We start from the raw sequence: 18,506 nt of genomic DNA, 5'->3' as shown, positions 1-18,506 counted from the left end.
GTGAGCGTAGCTCTCTAGTGGGGCAATATGGTACTACAAGCTCCTTAAGATATGATGGTGCATCACCAATCAAGGCTTTGTAGGTTAAGAGAAGAATTTTAAAAGTGATTCTTGATTTTATGGGTAGCCAGTGCAGAGCAGCTAGTGCAGGAGTGATGTGATCTCTTTTCTTAGTTTTAGTGAGAACACGAGCTGCAGCATTCTGGATCAACTGGAGGGACCTAAGAGACTTATTAGAGCAGCCTGATAATAAGGAGTTGCAGTAATCCAGTCTCGAAGTAAATATATATATATTATAGGCTGCTGGGGGACGTTTAGGATACACTGAGCACCTATCTCCTCTTTTCTCTATCCTTATGGATGAATTGTCATCTCCCTATTGCACATGACTAACTCCGCTTCCTCCCCGGAGTCCTTTTGACTTCACGTCTCATAGGGTCCATAGATCCTATCTGCCTGATGGATCATCGAGGTCTGGATCGTGGAATATGCCTAATACCAACTATGCCATGGTCCTGCTGAGACTCCGCCCACTCCTCCTCTCTACCTCCATCTGCCTGATGGATCGTGGAGGTCTCGATCGTGGAATATGCCATATACTGCCATATATACTACCAACTATTCATACACTCTGTCATATTCATTGATTGTGTTGTTACTGTGTTTTAATTTGTGTGTAATGATTCCTTCTGTACACATGACATCTATTGCACCTGTCCATCCTGGAGAGGGATCCTCCTCTGTTTCTCTCCTGAAGGTTTCTTCCCTTTTTTCCCCCGTGAAGGGTTATTTGGGAGTTGTTCCTCATCCGATGTGAGGTCAAAGGTCAGGGATGTCTGTATGTACAGATTGTAAAGCACTCTGAGACAAATTAGTAATTTGTTCAAATGGGCTATACAAATAAACTGAATTGAATTGTGACTAACAGGTGGGTGAGGGATAGTGTCAGGAAATAAGAAAAGGGAAACTGAACTGTGACAGGATAGACAATATGATTCCACAATGTGCTGATACTTTAAGCTACAGCAGTAGGACATTTGAAAAAATACAAAGCATTTCGTCAATATATCTGACTAAAAACTTGAAGCTGCAGCTATAAAATTCACTTAGCTTATCAAACATTTGAAATAAACAGAATTTGTCAATTCTTCAAACTCCAGTGGGATTTCAGACACATTTCAGACAGCGTCAGAAATACACCAGGGCAAATGGCAAAACTGCCCCCAAGAAATATAATTTTCCCCCTGATATCACTAGGAGAGGGGCACAAAATGCCCCTATAATCTGATAATTTAATCGCATTTTGTTCTGTGTTTTGTGGGTTCCATCTGTTTTGCATGTACTAAGGTACACACACAAAATCCATAAATATAATTTTGATTTATAACAAAAAGTTATAATTTGTAATAGTTGTTTAAAAAAGTATTAACTATAAATAATCACAAATAAATAACATTTAATATGATAGTCTGGTTTATGTTTTTGTGTTTATTGTTAGAAAAAAATCTCAAAAACACTTTGAACCTGTAGACTACTGCCTGAAAGTCTTTCCCAGCCTGATTTCAGAGGACTCATCAACAGAGAAACATCTTTCAACTTTTATTGTCACACATTGTATTGTACACCACACGCAGTGAAATAAAATGTATCTGAACATTAGGTGGCGTGGACAGTCACAATACAGTGCCTTGCTCAAGAGTACCACGGCAGTGCCCGAGAAGCAGACTGGTACCTTTCTACCAGTCTAAACCAAGTCCCTGTGACTGAGCTACTGCCCTCAAATGGTGGATCCAGTGTATGTAAAGCCAGGTTCCTCCTCCGGTGGTCTCCTCAGCTCGATGCTGCTTAACAGACCATCTGTGCAGCTCTGCAGAAGCATTTTTGCAGAAGTATAAACTTTACACATCATTACAATCGGCGAATTCTCTGTCCTACTGTATATATTATGAGCAACACATATTACAATATTTCACATGTAATAAGCAATGAGCAAAAATAAACTTTTTTTGGGGAATAGTAAATAAACAAATGACAACCATTCAGCAATAGTCCTTATTCTCCAGTGAAGATTGGGTTGGCCACAGTGGTGGTGGCAGTCTGGAAAAGGGGGTTGTCGGCCTGCAACACAGAAATCACAAGGATTACTTTATTTTCATGAATCTTCATCATGGTTTTATTTAGTTTGCTGTTGAGTTCCATTGACATCCAAATGAACCAGTATCGGCTGTTACATTGATGGTCTTCTTCAATCTTAATTAAATGATGACAGTTGAGCAACATGTTGATGTTGAATTAGTTTCATTGATGAACTCTAAATATTGATTGAAGAGGTTTAAACTGATTAGTTCAGCTGATGTTTCAACAGTGCTAACCCTACGAGGCTAACTTTCTATTTCCATCATAAGCCTGAAGAGCTTTGCTCAAGTTTATTCCAGATTGCTTGAGGCTGCTTCTGAAACTCTTGACACTTCATTTAAATCAAAGCTTCCAGTTTCTTTTACAAAAGACTGCTGATGTCTTCTCTTCTTATTCAACCGTTGCTCAGGATCTTTGTCTCTTTTAGCTGTCAGTCTGGTCCAACCATTGACGAGCGTCTTGTTCTACTTTAACCTAACATCTAATAGTAAAGATGTTCTACTAGATCATTGTGTGTGGAATGTGAAGTGGCCGGGGAGAAACTGGGACTTCAGTGTCTTGCTTTTAGTTGAATGAAAAGTTCTTGTGATTATTTCAAATTTTTCTTGGCAGTGATAGGAAAAAAATAACATCGAAATAAGTTCATCTCACCTCTGCCCACTTGGATTTCTTCTTTTCATTTTCAAATTTCCTGAACTCTTTGAGGTCCTTCATGTAGATGAGTAGTTTGATCAACATCAGCAACAAGATGCCGATGAGAGCCACAGACGCAAGGGAGCCTCCGATGATCGCTGTGACGCTCGGTGGTTCTGGACAGTCTGGAGGAAGAGGGATGAAAACCCAAAGTTTTACTCCTATCCAACATGCTTTGCTATGAAAAAAAAAAGAATGAAAAAGACAAAGGTGTATGTTTAATTGGTATGTACGCTTGTGGTGCGGATCTCGCAATAGCAACTTCAGTCTGCCGGTCTATCAGACTACTGGTCCACAGAAACAAGGTGCTGAGCAATTTGGTTCAAACAATCCTCCAACCTGTCATCTACGCCATCATCAGGTCAACATTCTACTGTGCCCATACTTCCCATCAGCCTCAGCTGTTCTTTGTGTTTAGTTCCAATTAATCATACACTGAATATGTAGAGTGGGCGTAATTACTGTGACGCCGCCCACTGGTTTGTGGACAGCCAGTTGGAAGCCTTGAGTTCAACATTTTGTCCGTCGCTATCTTAACTTTTTATAACTATTGAATGTAAGCGACAACATTTGGACTGACAGAGATGCTCTCTATGGCTCTGGTAGCAACCTATCAATCACATTGTAGCCCCGCCATCTGACTCTAAATGACCATAATGTACTAAATGAACATCACGCTGTATAGAAGAAGACTTGAAAACTAGAGATTGAGACATAAACTCATGTTTACCATGTTTACTGAGGGAATAAATAAAGAGATAAGTAGACATGTATATAGACTTCTATACAACCAGAGAAGTCGCCCCCTGGTGGTCAGGAGACATAATGTAGCTTTAACAGATGAAGATAGATAGATAGATATATACTTTATTAATCCCCAAGGGGAAATTTGTCGTAACAGTAGCAGCACCAATAAACTAAACACACAAGAATAAAAAATTAAATATAAAACAAAAGCATATACTTCCATACAACCAGACGAGTAACCCCCTGGTGGTCATTAGAGAGAATGCAGCTTTAACACATAAAGCATATACTTCTATACAACCAGAGGAGTCGCCCCCTAAAAATGTAGCCACTACAGCATTGGCTTTACTGTTCAGAACCAGAGGCTTCCTTCCGCCTGTAATTAGTAAATGTTAGCATGCATGAACGCGATCAACCTCATACCTGCTTAAGTAGCCTACAGCCCTAATGTCAGGTTTAATGGTTCCAAATAGCAAAACCACTAAAACTTCAATGAAACAGACATTGTTCATAAAGGTAAGAGTTTGACAGCTCTGAAGAGCTTTCAGTGTTTCATCAACAGCTTACCTCTCTGTTTCAGAATTTCAGCCTTGTAGTTATCCTCTCCGACCAACTGGTGCAGATTAAATTTGATCCAGCAGCCGTCCGAGTCCTTTTGCTGGCACCTCTTGCTTTGTATGGTGGACTGATCCACCATCTCATGATAAATACTAGTGCTGCAAGCCTCACTGCAGTTCTTTTTAAAGGGACCTGATTGAAAGCCAAGGCATTCAATGCAGTTCCTGAAGACAAGGTGCATAGCAACAGTTAAGACAGGTCAGTGGTGGTGCTACTTTGTTGATTTATCAGTCATTTTTGTAATTTGGTGAGAAACCTTCAATAATAACATAACAGTAGATGTTTGGACTTCTTACAGTTTGGTCTGGCACGGGTCGGTGCAGCCGAGGCATGTCTGGCACCGGGGGTTCTGGTATCCTTCTCTGCACTCACAGCGGTTGCACTTGCAGGCGCCTCTGCCATAGCACACTGTGTTGTTCAGGGTCCGGCAGCCCTCCTCAGACACCTGGCACTGACAGGCGGAGCCCTCGTAGCCGCCATTGCACTTACATTCACCACAGTTGCACTTGCCCTTCCCTACAAGTGGTGAGGAACAGAAAGGGGAATGAGAGCGCTATACAAATCCTGCACTTCCTCTGAGCAATGGATCTGAACAAAGCATCATCAAATAAACATCACAACATAACTAAAGACTTATCACAAATGATACGACAGTCTAGTGAAATATAACATTGAACTATAAACACTATGCCCTAGTTTCTATAAATCTCTTCAATCGATGATAAATCCATAAAGCCAAATGCAGTTTACTACCGTGTCCACTGTGTAATGTCTATAAATATAATATAACAGACTCCAAATCAATATACAACTGTGGCATTCCCTTTTCCTTCTCTTCCATATGGTGATGCATTTATTAAAACTTTGCCATCCAGAAAGCAGAAACTCACTCAATGAAGTGAGAGAACTGAGAGCCTGCAGGATTTACATTATGATTAATAATGTAAATAACTGTTTGTCTTTGCACTGTAAAATGTCCCTCTCACAGCATATCTCGGTTCCTTAAAAAATATTATTTTATGTGTGTATGTTTTAACAAATATCAGGGGCATGTCACCCATCTTCTGTCTTTCTTTATCTTCTGTCATTTATAATCCTCTCCTCCCACCCGACCCCCCTTAAAGGATTCAGGATGTGTCTTGTATCTGTATTTGTTCAACTACAATGGAAAAAGTTATTAGAAAGTTATAGATCAGAAACTCTACCTCCACAAAGTTTATTCATGAACTTTTCACAGTGTTCGTGGTCACATTCGCAGAATTCGCCATAGTAGCTGCTCCCACTCTCCGTGGTGTGGCAATTGCACCGGCCGCAGACGCAGTCTCCTCGGCCCTCGCACTCGGTGCCATTCTGCCTCTGGCAGGATGCTCGTAAGGTCCGCTCGTCTTTATCGCCGATGGAGCACTCGCAGAACTGACCGATGAAGCCTTCACTGCAGCTGCATCAGGACATGTCAGAAAGAACGACGCAACTACAGTTAGCGTAGACACATTTACATTTTAACAATAAGTATTTCCAACATTAATTAATGCATTAATATTAAGCTATGCAAAGCTTCTTTGCTCCTGACAGAGTTTGATTATCAGAAAAATATATAATTATATGTCATTTTACATGTCTGAACCAAAAGCTGATGTTCACTTTTTTGTGTGTGGACCAAAAACTGCACTAAAAATGTACTACTTTCAGTGTGTCATACTTCATGTAATTACAATTCAATTCAGTTTATTTTGTCTATCCCGATATCAGAAATTACAAACACCCCTCAGTGGCCTTTACAACCTGTACACATACGACATCCCTGACCTTTGGCCTCGCATCGAATCAGGAACAACTCCCAAGAAATAGAAAAAACCCTTTCACAGGTAAAAAAAGGTCAGAACCCTTCGGGAGAGCAACAGAGGAGGACCACTCTCCAGGATGGACAGAAGAATAGATGTCATGTGACCAGAGTTACAGAGTTACATAAACATTCAATGAATATGACTGAAATTATAAATAACTAGTGGTAGACATGGACCACGATCCAGACCTCCACAAACCACGAAACAAATAAAAGTAGAGAGGAGGAGGGGGGGGGGGCATCAGCAGGGCCATGGCAGTAATGCCTGCCAGCTCACTGACAGTCATGTGTAAGCGCTGTAACACTTACCTGCATATGCCACAGCTGACTTGTCCCTTGCCGGTGCAGTGTGGGTGGCTCCTGATCGCTGGGTCAACACACTGACACTCACAGTTGGTCGATAGAGTCACTGTCAGTGTGTCTTTGATGCCCAGTGGTCTGATCGTGAAAGACTGGTCCTCATTGCACGAGGTCGCCGTCACTGTGACATCAAATGAAATCTGGAGAGGGCAGTTAGGGTTGAAGAGTCAGAGTACATTTACTACAGCATTACAAAAAATATATGAAGCACTGAGACAACACGGAAAAAGCAGCTGTGACAGAGTCTGAACCCCAGAGCGGTTTGCCTGGGTCCAGATCTCTGGCCCACTCTGCTGACTTTGAGCCACGATAGCAGCATCAATGTATTTAGTAGCGTCGTAAGTGTTCACACCGGACACGTCGAAAAAATTCTCGACGCGTCTGACGCAGCAGTCTCGACGCGCGTCGAAAAAAAGTGTGTTCAGACCAGACGCGTCGGGGCGTGGCTTATCGCTCCCGCTTCTTTACGTTAAAAAGAGTTTTCTTTTTCTCCCTTCTTTTTTCGCCATCGACCATGGAAGGAATTGCGTTATACTTGTTGTGGAAGGCCGAAAAGCATCGTAACATCCGTAAACGCAGACAGCTCGGTGAATTTCACCGGCTCCTCCAGGAACTGCGTCTGGATGACGGCCGCTTCCAGCGCTACTTCAGGCTAAACGTTAGCCAGTTTGATGATCTGTTGGCTCGGCTCGGTGCCAGGATCTCTCGGGTGGACACCAACTACAGGCGTTCAATCTCCGCTGCTGAGCGCCTGTCCATCTGTCTCCGGTGAGTGGCAGTTTTCTAAACCGGCAGGACGATGACGAGCGGAGCTGCTCAACGCTGATTGGCTGACGCAACTATGACTCAGGCGTTTTTGCTGCCGGAGTTTGGAAATTTCAACTCGCGCGTCGACGAGCTGCGTCTGTTCGCTATGTTCGCTCTGTTCGCCCCGCGGCAAACCCTCTGTTCGTGTTGCTTCAAACGCGTCTGACGCGCTGCTCGCTGGAAAATACGCAGCTACGCAGCTTCTACGCAGCTTCTACGCAGCTGTGCATTGCCTTTGCATGTAATCTCGACGCGCGTCGAAATTTCGACGCGTCCGGTGTAAACACACCATTACTCTTCGGTCTCTGCACTTTTTTAAATGTGAATTGAAGGAATCAACTGGTACTCGGAGCAGTAGGCGGAGTCAAAGAGCTGGGAACCGGCCAATGACATTGATGGAACAAGAACTACATGCACTTGATGTATGAACATCCCCATGAAAAGCACATGTACAACTAGAAAGAGAACTGACCTCCTCTCCTACTCGCACATGGTCACAGACCCCTTCGCTGTCCCCTGGTGGTCCTGCATGGTCACACTTAGGGGTGTAGACCACTCGTACATTATCAGGCAGATTATCATGGGTCAAAGTGACTTTGGAGGACAATCTCTGTCAGGGATTAACAAATGAGTGTTGTGAGATACAAATCTAAAATACAATTTTTAAAAATATATATATATATATAAAAATATCTATAAAAATTATATATATATACAACTTCCCCTTGCGACCAATATATATATTTTACATATATATATATGTACAAAAATGTATATATATATTTTTAAAATATATATATATTCATATAAATGTATATAAATAAATATATATAAATACTAGGGCTGTCAGCGTTAACGCGTTAATCTATGCGATTAATTTGGCCGCGTTAACGCAGTAAAATATTTGAACGCAATTAACGCAACTTTGTTTACTTCCGGTGTTCGTTGAAGTTTTTACACTGTTTCCGTTTTTAAAACAATTATTTCTCCGCGAAAATAAGGAGCAGATATCAATTTAAACTCGTGGATGAATCAGTCAGGTTTCCTCCTGCGCTCCTTCCTCCCGTCTCCCCCTCTGATACACAGAGAAACAGAGGGGCGACGTGTCGGGTGACGCGGCGCGGAAAGAACTCGTCACACGAAACCTTCACTGTGATTTGTCAATCCGTTTGTCTGCCAACATTTTGCGAAAAAAACAACCAATGAACACTCAGTAAATCACAAGGACCTCCCACCTCACAGGTGAGCCTCATTCTCAGCCTGTCAGTCAGAGAACAGAGAGCACGGCGCGAGGATAATGTGCCTCATATACAGTGGTGTATAGTAACGAAGTAGAAGTACTTCGCTACTTTACTTAAGTAGTTTTTTTGGGTATCTGTACTTTATTTTACTACTTATATTTCTGTTTACTTTTACTTTTACTTCACTACATTTTGCAATGAAAACTTGTACTTTTACTCCGATACATTTCCCCTGAAACAGTATCGTTACTCGTTACTACGGAAAAAAATAATCATGAGAAACATCGGGGACTGTTGTGCAGCGCACCTGAACGCAGCGCACCTGAACGCAGCACGAGCACCAGGTTGGGGATCAGTGGTCCTTGCCGCGTGTTTTCTCTTCCCAGTGATGCCCAGGATGCTAGCGAGCGAGCGGCTACAGATACGACTCATTTCATGCGGAGCAGCAATGGAAGCTACTCGAACAATCACGGGGACCAAGATCAACGTCCGTGGCCATATTTGGGCGAACTCTTTTCTTTTGTCGGAGTGAAAGTTTCTTCCTACCGGATGAAGTGCCTCTTATGCCGACCGAAAGCTACAGAGATATGGCCTTCAACAACTCACCAACCTCAGGAAACACATTGAGGTAAATTAAGATTAATCCCATGAGCCACAACGTTAATGTTTAGTCATCATAAACCTGTTAAGATATCTAGCAGCGTTATCCTCAGGATTGGAGTACGATATATCTTTGGCAGGAGGGGGGGAGGCAGGTGTCTGATTGTCCTCCGCATGTTGTACGTTAGGCTAACGTTCGCTAGCTATCGTCAATTAAATGAGACAATTAGCGTGAGTGGAGTAGACGGATCTCTAGCGAGTTAATGAGCTGAAGAAGTGTTGACAGTTGTGATAATTTGTTGATTTGAGTCGTCTTAGCTATAATATAATTCTAATCATTACAGCATTATTATAATTATTTGTATTAATATTATAAGAGTGACGGTCCAGTAATGGCGACGATATTGATTTGGGACTGTTGTTGTGTTTAACTACAGAGATACAAGTACATATTCACAAATCAACTCTGGAAGCACGGACAGTGCATGAAACTAAATGTATAAACTTCAAATTAAAACAAACTATTTTGTACAAAACTTTAGGTTGGGGTCATGACATGTTAGGAAGTGTTATTAATTCTATCATGTCTGTAATACTCTCACTTTATTTCAGGAATGGACCACATCAAGCAGCACATGGAAGAACCCTCCCTGCAGCTATGTGATGCCACCAGGTCCAGTTCATCTGATGAAGAGGACTTCTTCTATGTCATCTCAAGCCCGTGACAGCAGCAAACAGCTGGGTGGAGACGTGGATCACGTTGACTTGCTGAAATGCTTCCCAACTGTGTGCAGGCTGTCTGTGAAGCTAGACACACTCTACCTGCATCAGGGCCTGTGAAGCTAGACACACTCTACCTGCACCAGGGCCTGTGAAGCTAGACACACTCTACCTGCATCAGGGCCTGTGAAGCTAGACACTCTACCTGCATCAGGGCCTGTGAAGCTAGACACACTCTACCTGCACCATCAGGGCCTGTGAAGCCAGACACACTCTACCTGCACCATCAGGGCCTGTGAAGCTAGACACACTCTACCTGCACCAGGGCCTGTGAAGCTAGACACACTCTACCTGCACCATCAGGGCCTGTGAAGCTAGACACACTCTACCTGCATCAGGGCCTGTGAAGCTAGACACACTCTACCTGCACCATCAGGGCCTGTGAAGCTAGACACACTCTACCTGCACCATCAGGGCCTGTGAAGCTAGACACACTCTACCTGCACCAGGTGAACGGCTCTTCAGCATCGCATGACTCGTCTTCAGCCCCAGAAGAGCGACACTGACATCTGTCCATTTTGAAAATCAACTTCTTTTGAAGATGAACAATACATTTTTCACTTTAAAGTGATGATTCTGGTTGTTACTTTTGGTTCTGCTTTTTTCTGTGTTAATCGTGTTTTTATATTTTAGTAATTTCATAGTATTCATATATTGCTAAGTTCATCCTAGCTCATACTCCTTGTTCATGGCGGCCACAGCACCCAAACAAATAAACTTCATAATTCTCAAAATTCTGACCCTTTGTTTTTTTTATTAACAGCATTTACTTTTACTTTTACTTTCAATACTTAAGTACATTTAATATCAGAAAATTACTTTTGATACTTAAGTACAAAAAAAATCAGATACTTTAATACTTTTACTCAAGTAGTATTCTCATAGGTGACTTACTTTTACTTGAGTAATTTTCCAGTCAAGTATCTTTACTTTTACTCAAGTATGACTTTTGGGTACTTTATACACCACTGCTCATATATAGAGCTGAGATTGTTCTGGAATGTTTGATGTAGAACACGTGGGTATGTGTCACATTAAAACACCTTTAAAAGGTCAATTAACATTTTTTGGTAAAATGGAGAACATGCCCCCAGCCTCCAGAGGGTTAACGTGACACATTTGAATGTCAGTCAGTTACCAAGGCCACTGGTTCTGCTGCTGTTCAATGTTAAAGATGACAGGACCAATGGGGTCTCAATATACTTTTTTGTACTAATCTGGATGTTTCACTGAAGAAACAATTTATCATCCACAATATTAAATACCTCGCTGGCACTTTATAGGTAGGAGCCTCTTTGAAAACACAGCTCTGTGTGGAGTTTTGTCTTTAAAAAGAAAAGAAAAACTTTTAATCGCGATTAATGAATTTCAAAATGTGCGATTAATTAGTTAATTTTTTTAATCGATTGACAGCCCTAATAAATACATATACATTCATTTTGTATACATATATTCTTTCTTAATATATGTATGAATATGTTTATATACATGTATATATTTAAAAATAAATATATATATATTGGTCGCAAAGGGCAGTGACACACACACAAAGGGAGAAACGTATCAAAATGTTTGAGTCACAAATTAACAACTTACATTGTAGGCGCTCTCAATCAGTTGAACAACATTTGTTGAATCTGATAACAGAACTCCCACCTCTGATTTTGGAATCATTCTAGAAAGTTGCTGGGATTAAAAAAAAAACAAGTCAAATGTAAAATCCATGAAAGTGAAAAATATGTGTGAATAAATAAAACAGTGTACAGAAATAAAAAGTCAATTTACCTTATACACAATTTCTACATTTTTTGTCACTGCAAATATTGGCTGAATATTGTTTTCTTCCAACTGCATAGCTAGTTGTCCAACAGACGGGTAGTCCTAAACATAACATGAGATACATCAGTTAAACTGTACACTTAATGTCCATGGTACACATATTACAACCTCTAAATAAAAGAGGCTCGTATTCATTCAATCAAATCGTACCGTGGTCATTGCAGACACACCTGGTTGGGATCTGTACCTTTCTAGTTCAAACTGTTCTGATGACATGCCAATGAACCCTTCCATTCCTTAATGTTACTTCATACATACCATGTCAGTGCTCTTGCTGTAAAGGTTGTTCTCCATGTAACACTGTTTATCGTTAGGTTCCAGGATGCCGGCTAGTTTCCCGTCCCCGGCCATGTGGAATCCAGCATCCGTGGTCAGCACCAGCAGACGAGTGCTGCTGTTCCTCCAACCGATTTTGTCCTAAGCAACAATATGTCTTAGGGATTCTTTGGACAAAAACTTGACGCAAAGTTACACATTATCATTTTGTAATGTAATAACCCCCATTTTGTAATACTCTGCTGCATTTTGTAAAAAACAGCTTGAGCACAACATGTTTTAAGTTTCAACAGGTACTATTCCTGATTTTCTTTTTTAAACTGCTGACCGTGTATTGACATCATACCAGCAACATTACTACAGTTTCAGTGTCTGTATCTATAGAATATGACACTATGCAGGCATTGTGTGGCTCGGGTTATGTTTAAAAGGCTACTAGAACGTTTGGTTGGTTAAGTCATTTTAACAGAACAAACAATCTAATTTTGTTACAGACAAAAAGGAAACTTTCCTTTCACCAAAAGCTGACAGAGCACAGAACAAATATTGCTACGTCTTGATGATGTCACGATTTCCCCACCATCATAGTTATATTCTTCCTGCCTGCATGCTTAATTAACTCTCCTGTCATTCCAGATCCTGGCATCCTCACCTGATTGTCTTATTCCCTTCACCTGGTCCTCACGCCTGTCTCACCTGCAGCCCATCCCCTCATTAGTCCCTCACTATTTAATTCCCTCACTTCCACTTGTCCTCTGCTAGGTTGTCTTGTGTGTCGTTGCCAAACTCTCGAGCGAATTCCTAAATACTAATTCTGATCTGCCCGTTACGACCCTGTTTGCCTGTTGACCCGACTTGAGATTTGTTTCCTGCCCCTTTTTGGATTTGATGCCTTGTTTGACGGACCACCCGGTTTTGACCCTGCCTGAATCACTAAGTAAAGAGCCTCCACCTGCATTCCTATTTTTGGGTCGTGCTTTTGGGTTCCAGTACCTGTAACCCTTACAGACGATGAAATATGCTGGCCTGGTGTTTGGTCCCACAGCAGCCGTGGTTCAAGTGTATACAGCCCGTTAAAAGGCACAGTTTGTGTGGTACTGCAACTTAAAGGTGCCAAAACAGAAGGTTTAATTTGTTTTCTAATAAACTACACCCTGTAGTTATTTATTAGAGTCCTTACCCCACACACGGCAGCCTGCATCATGGCATCAAGACTGCCTTCTGGAGAGTCCAAGTTCCCAGAAATGAACTGCTCCGTCACTTTCTTCTTGAACTCATCTTCCATCGGTGTCATGCTAAGCACATGCCTGTAGCCAAAGGCGGCCTGGCACTGCTGGTCGTTCTCATCACATGGCTTCAACAGTTTCTCCTTGTTAATGTTGGTGTAAGGAAGGACGGTCTTATCCACAAAGGTACCAAACCCTGGAGTTATAGAAATGGCAATTATTGTTTTTCCTTACAAAGGTAGCACAGGGTTATCAAACATTTCAGACCATTGCATTAAGAAGAACATAAATACAAACATGTATATGTGTGTGTATTTTAAGTACATCCCAAAAAGCATCTGTAACCACACTGAATTGAACTGCCAGCATGTATTTATGCTTGTAATACACAACTTCAATAAAAGGCTGATAAGCTATTGGTTGTGGATTTGTGTACTGTAGCCCCTTAAAAATGAAGCCAACGAGGAAGTCAAAAACTGCATTTTCACAAATGACCACATAAAGCTGGTTCCCAAATTTAGAAAATGCCTTGAGTCAATACCAGACCTCACCGCATAAATAAACATGTTTACAGCCTAGCAGAAAACGGTAGGTTTTCAATCCCGTTAAAATGAAGTTAAGGTTTAAAATGAGTCATAATTCTGTGCGTAGCTGCTTTGAGTGACAGATGGATGTTGTCCCAGACTGCTTGCAGCTAGCTGGCTCCTCTGCTGCATCACCTGGCATGCATCAGCTCTGCCGACGGTCCGCCTCTTTTTAGAATAGCCGTGAATAAGGCTGTTATCACTCCCAAAATCCGTCTACTTTGAGCTTCACAGTGCCCTTCAGGAAACATGCACTTTTTAAAATTCTTCTCTGTGGCTGCCTGCCCGATCCTGCAGTTAACCAAGTACTTCTACCTCACATGTATAGCACAGCATTAAGATTTTCTGAGAGCTACTGTGTAGCCAGCACCACTGGGGGTTGCGGGCTATGTCACAATCATTTCCCCTGAAGCGGTCAAATCCAATGCTAAGTTGTGGTCCATCTTAATAGTAAAGTCTCATCTTCCACTGCCCATAATAATACGCTGGACAAACTCTCACCAGACAACTACTACCAGAACTTTCCTCAATTAAATTAGTTTTTGGTCCCAAGGAGGAACGATTAAAAGTCAGCGCTCAGCTTCAATCGCTGATGCTAAAAACCACAATAGATTACGGATTCAGACGTCAACCTGAACAGCCATATCAACACAATCATAAAATCAACCGACTATCACCGAAAGAATATACCAAGACCAGGAAAGTGGATCTCATCACTTCAGTTCTGAGGTCTCTGCTCTGGCTTCCTGTCCAACAAAGAATGGACTTTAACACCCTGCTGCTGGTTTATAAAGCACTGAATGGTTTTGGGCCTTCATACATTTGTGATCTGCTGCTACCTTATCAACCATCCAGACCCCTCAGGTGGTCTAGGTCTGGTCTACTTTCTGTTTGCAAGAGTCAGAACTAAACCTGGAGAAGCAGGTTTCAGTTCTTCAGCTCCACACAGCTGGAACAAAGTCCCTGAAAGCTTTATGTGAGGTTCTTTGAATTGACTTGTTGAAATGTGCTCTATAAATAAATGGGCCTTGCCTTGAACCTGGCAGTAGTTGCCAGGTGTCCTTCTCGGACTCAGCACACACTGGCTATAAATGACATCCACTAAATTCACCTGCTCTCCGGGCATCAATAAGGAGGGAGGAGGTGCCAAGTGTCTATGAGTGTTATTTGGAATGGCTAACACTCTTTGTTGCTGTGTTGGTATTGCCTCACCGACAGACTTGGATGTATACCTCAAATGGTGGAGTATTCACAGCCAACACGTTGAAATATCAATACGGAAATGGCATCACAATAGGAATTTAAAAGGCCACGTTCAACCCAAGAGCCGGAAGGGAAAGATGCCACAATGTTAGAGTAAAAAGGGAGGTCCACAATTGTTGTGATGCTAGAAAGGGCCTACGGTGCAGTCGCTTTCTCACAGACACAAGATTTCCCTAGCAAAAATCACAAGGCATCTGTGAGGGCAATGTCAAGGGTCGCCCCCGACAGACAGATCTAACCAAAGTCTCCGCACCCCACGCCGTGACAACGTCGTTTTTCTCGCATAAAGTAAGCTTTGCTCTGCAGAGTGGAGGGTTTAGATTCAGCCATGCACCCTATAATTCTGGATCCTCAACATTAAATGACTTCTTTATAAAAAAATATGATAACAAACTCCAACACTTCCTAAACATGTGTTTGAGGAGATGAAGAGGAAGCATTGGTACAGCTCCATCTGATCAAGGAAGCATTTTTTTCTATTAGAGATAATTACACTGTATGTTGTTGATTTATGATAAAGTATTTTCAAATAATAGGTATTAATATTCTAGATGATTTAAGTTGTCAGAAATAGATTATAATTACATTACCTATTTGAGCATGTGGTGTGATTTTATTCAAAGTTGCAAAAAGATCTTTTCCCAGTTCTTTGACATTTTTCAAGTCATCTTTCATGGAGTAAGACAGGTCCATCAGGTAGTAGAGATCGACTGGATAACCCTCAGCTCTCTTGAAGGAAACACTGAATGTGGTAGAAAGCCCTGTAAACAGAGAAGAGAAACACAAACAACAAATACTAGCATGTTCATGTATGCATATATAACGTTCGGTGACAGTAAGTTTATACAATTCTTAAATCAAATACGATGGTAGATGATATAACACATGAAAACCAAGCGAGCTTTTGGAATTTCTGACTTTTTTACTCCTCAAATCGACACCTTGGCGTGGTGGAGGAGTGGCTCAGTGATCCTTGGAGCTATGACATCACTCCCTGGTCGGGTCGCGCAAGGCAAACAGGTCTTGGGTTAGAGCCCAGACTAAGAGTGGTGCAGAAAACCCTGATAAAAATGAGCTACCTCGCCCAGACAAGGGAAACCGGGGCACCCTCCCGGAGCCAGACCCAGGAGGGGAGCTCGCCGGTGAGCGTCTGGTGGTCGGGATTTTGCCTATGGGGGCTCAGCCCGAAGAAATAACATGGAGCAGTCACCCTGTGGACTCACCACCTGCAGGGATAATCTTCGGGGTCGAGTGCTAGTAAGCAGATCAAAATAGATGGCTGGATGGACAAATCCTGCACAAATCCAGATACTGGCCACAGAGCTCACATGTAACTGCTCTGTTTTTACTGCAAACACTGCATTACTCCAGTCAAAGTTGAGTATTAACTGATTTCACTAACCAGATCGCAGTCTCAGACTAATCTTCTGTGGCTTTAGCTGGACAGGCTCCGGTTGGTTGACCGACATGGACAGAGAATCTCCCTGGATAATTGTTATTTTGTTCTGTGGGGAGATGATTTCTTCCTTCTTGCAGCCTCTCCTTATCAGCTGAGTTTGAGTGTCACAGCGTACTGCATCCTGCTCACCGGCTTTGGTGAAATTCTGTGGGGGTATAGAAGAAATATATTCTATACTTAAGATTTACTAAACTTTGTTCATATATACTGTTGTAACATTAGAAATAAGTTCATATTTAAAAGACGTAAACATTTTCACGATTGATTTGAAAGCTGTAAATTGTACATTCTCAAGTAAGAGCCATATTCATATAATAATGTCTCCACTAATATCTATACTATAATGGATCACAAGATATATTCAGTGTAATGTTCAAAATATCACTCTGCTGATATGCAAAGACTTTTTGCTTCACGCACTGGCAAACTCAGGGGCAAGGTTCACCGGCTGCATGCAGAGAGGCAGCCTGTATGGGATCGAGCCTTTTTTCTTCTTCTACAGTCTACATCTACATCTACAATTTACAATCTACAGTCGTTGGCTTCTTGTTCAGGTGTTTGACACGCGTGCGGTGAGCTTTTAGAATTACAAATATGTATTTTCAGTAAATGAAGGCAGTCTATATGTTGAGAAAGGATTCTACTTGTACTTTTCTAGTCGATGAGCATTCAAATTACTTTAACACTACAAAGTATTTACATCTTCCGCCGGAAACTAAAAACTAGTGCTGTGAAAAATAACGCGTTAACTCAGTTAATTAAATTACAGGTTTAACTTCGTTATTTTTTTTAACGCATTTAACGCATGCGCAGAATGAGCTTCCAATCCGTCTGTTGTTGGTCGTCTCGAACCAGCAGCATGTCATTCTGTCTCTACGTGTCACGTTAACACGACTCCGATCCCCGTCTCGCCGGATGCCGGCGTGTGTGCGCACATCGGGACGAAAAAAAGTCACTTGCACCAATGTTTTAATGCAGGGGTGCTCAATATGTCGATCGCGGTTGCCGCAGAGTTCAGATGCCGGTCTTCGCGCATGAAAAGTCACTAGCACCCCCCTAACTGTTACTCATAAAATGTAGTCAAACAAAAACGGAGCAAATCACTGTGTTCATGGCCCGGGCAAAGACAGCGCGGTCTCCTGGCTTCAACACGTTACTGTCAGGGAAGACACAGCGCACCCAAAAAAAAGTTTTTGTAAAACTTTTACCTTTTCTGATTCCGCTAGCTCTTTGCTAACTTCCGCTAGTACTTCCGCTAATACCTCCGCTAATACATCTACTTAGAAAGTGTATTCTGTACGTTTTCTCCGTCGAAATGTTGCAAGACCCGACTTGCTGCATTGATCGCGACTTTAGACATTGTGTGTTAGGGCTCCTCTTGTGAAAAATTATTACGAAATAAAAGAAAATGTATATGTTCTTTGCAAAGATGAGGATATGTTGAATGCTGGGATACCAAACATGCCCATGTTTATTGACGTGGTCTGCGTGGGCAAGCCGTTTAAAGGGAAGGGGAGGGTCTTAAGGACGCCGGCGTCCTCAGTGGAGTGGAAGAGGTTAACCCTCCTGTTACCTTTACATTTACTAACATATTTTACCCTCGGGGTCAATTTGACCCCAGCAATTAAAACCTACAGAAAATTATTAGAATTAATATTGCTTCCCAAGTTTAAGTGTGAGGTACTTTATGTTTGTTTGTTGACGACCTAAATAGCCCTTTAAATAAATAAAAAAGTTGATATTTCTTATAAATTTGACACAGTGAAAAACAGCAGGGCCTTTCCCTTTTTTTCCCTAACCCTTTATTTTAAAAAATTTGTTTAAAAATTGTTTTTTTTGGATTTTTAAAAAAACTTTGGGGGGGCCTGAAAATTTCAAAAGAAAAGTTTTTTAAAAGTAAAATAAAAATTTTTAAACCTTTTCTGCAAAATTTCCCAGGTTAAAAAATTTTTGGGAAAATTTTTCAAAGAAAAAAAAACCCAAACCCGGGAAAAAAAAGAAAAAATTTTCCCCAAAAAGGGGCCCCAAAAAAAA

General features: G+C 41.6%; 1 protein-coding gene across 1 annotated transcript; it reads right to left on the bottom strand.

The window, feature by feature from the left end:
* Nucleotides 1-1,586: 1,586 nt before the first annotated feature.
* itgb2 (integrin, beta 2) lies at nucleotides 1,587-16,580 on the bottom strand. Its single transcript, XM_056424318.1, has 14 exons — nucleotides 16,416-16,580; nucleotides 15,604-15,774; nucleotides 13,121-13,362; nucleotides 11,923-12,081; nucleotides 11,611-11,706; nucleotides 11,422-11,511; nucleotides 7,677-7,814; nucleotides 6,347-6,537; nucleotides 5,400-5,632; nucleotides 4,491-4,710; nucleotides 4,144-4,358; nucleotides 2,788-2,954; nucleotides 2,037-2,118; nucleotides 1,587-1,867 (listed from the first exon to the last, which is right to left on the bottom strand). The coding sequence occupies exons 1-13, from the start codon at nucleotides 16,480-16,482 to the stop codon at nucleotides 2,053-2,055; spliced, it is 2,055 nt and encodes a 684-aa protein (XP_056280293.1). The 5' UTR covers nucleotides 16,483-16,580; the 3' UTR covers nucleotides 1,587-1,867; nucleotides 2,037-2,052.
* Nucleotides 16,581-18,506: the final 1,926 nt, after the last annotated feature.

The sequence above is a fragment of the Pseudoliparis swirei genome, chromosome 2 (genome assembly GCF_029220125.1).
Source record: "Pseudoliparis swirei isolate HS2019 ecotype Mariana Trench chromosome 2, NWPU_hadal_v1, whole genome shotgun sequence".
In the NCBI taxonomy this organism is placed as follows: Eukaryota; Metazoa; Chordata; class Actinopteri; order Perciformes; family Liparidae; genus Pseudoliparis; species Pseudoliparis swirei.
The sequence above is the reverse complement of the archived record's forward strand: the minus strand, read 5'-3'. Positions and strand labels throughout refer to the sequence as shown.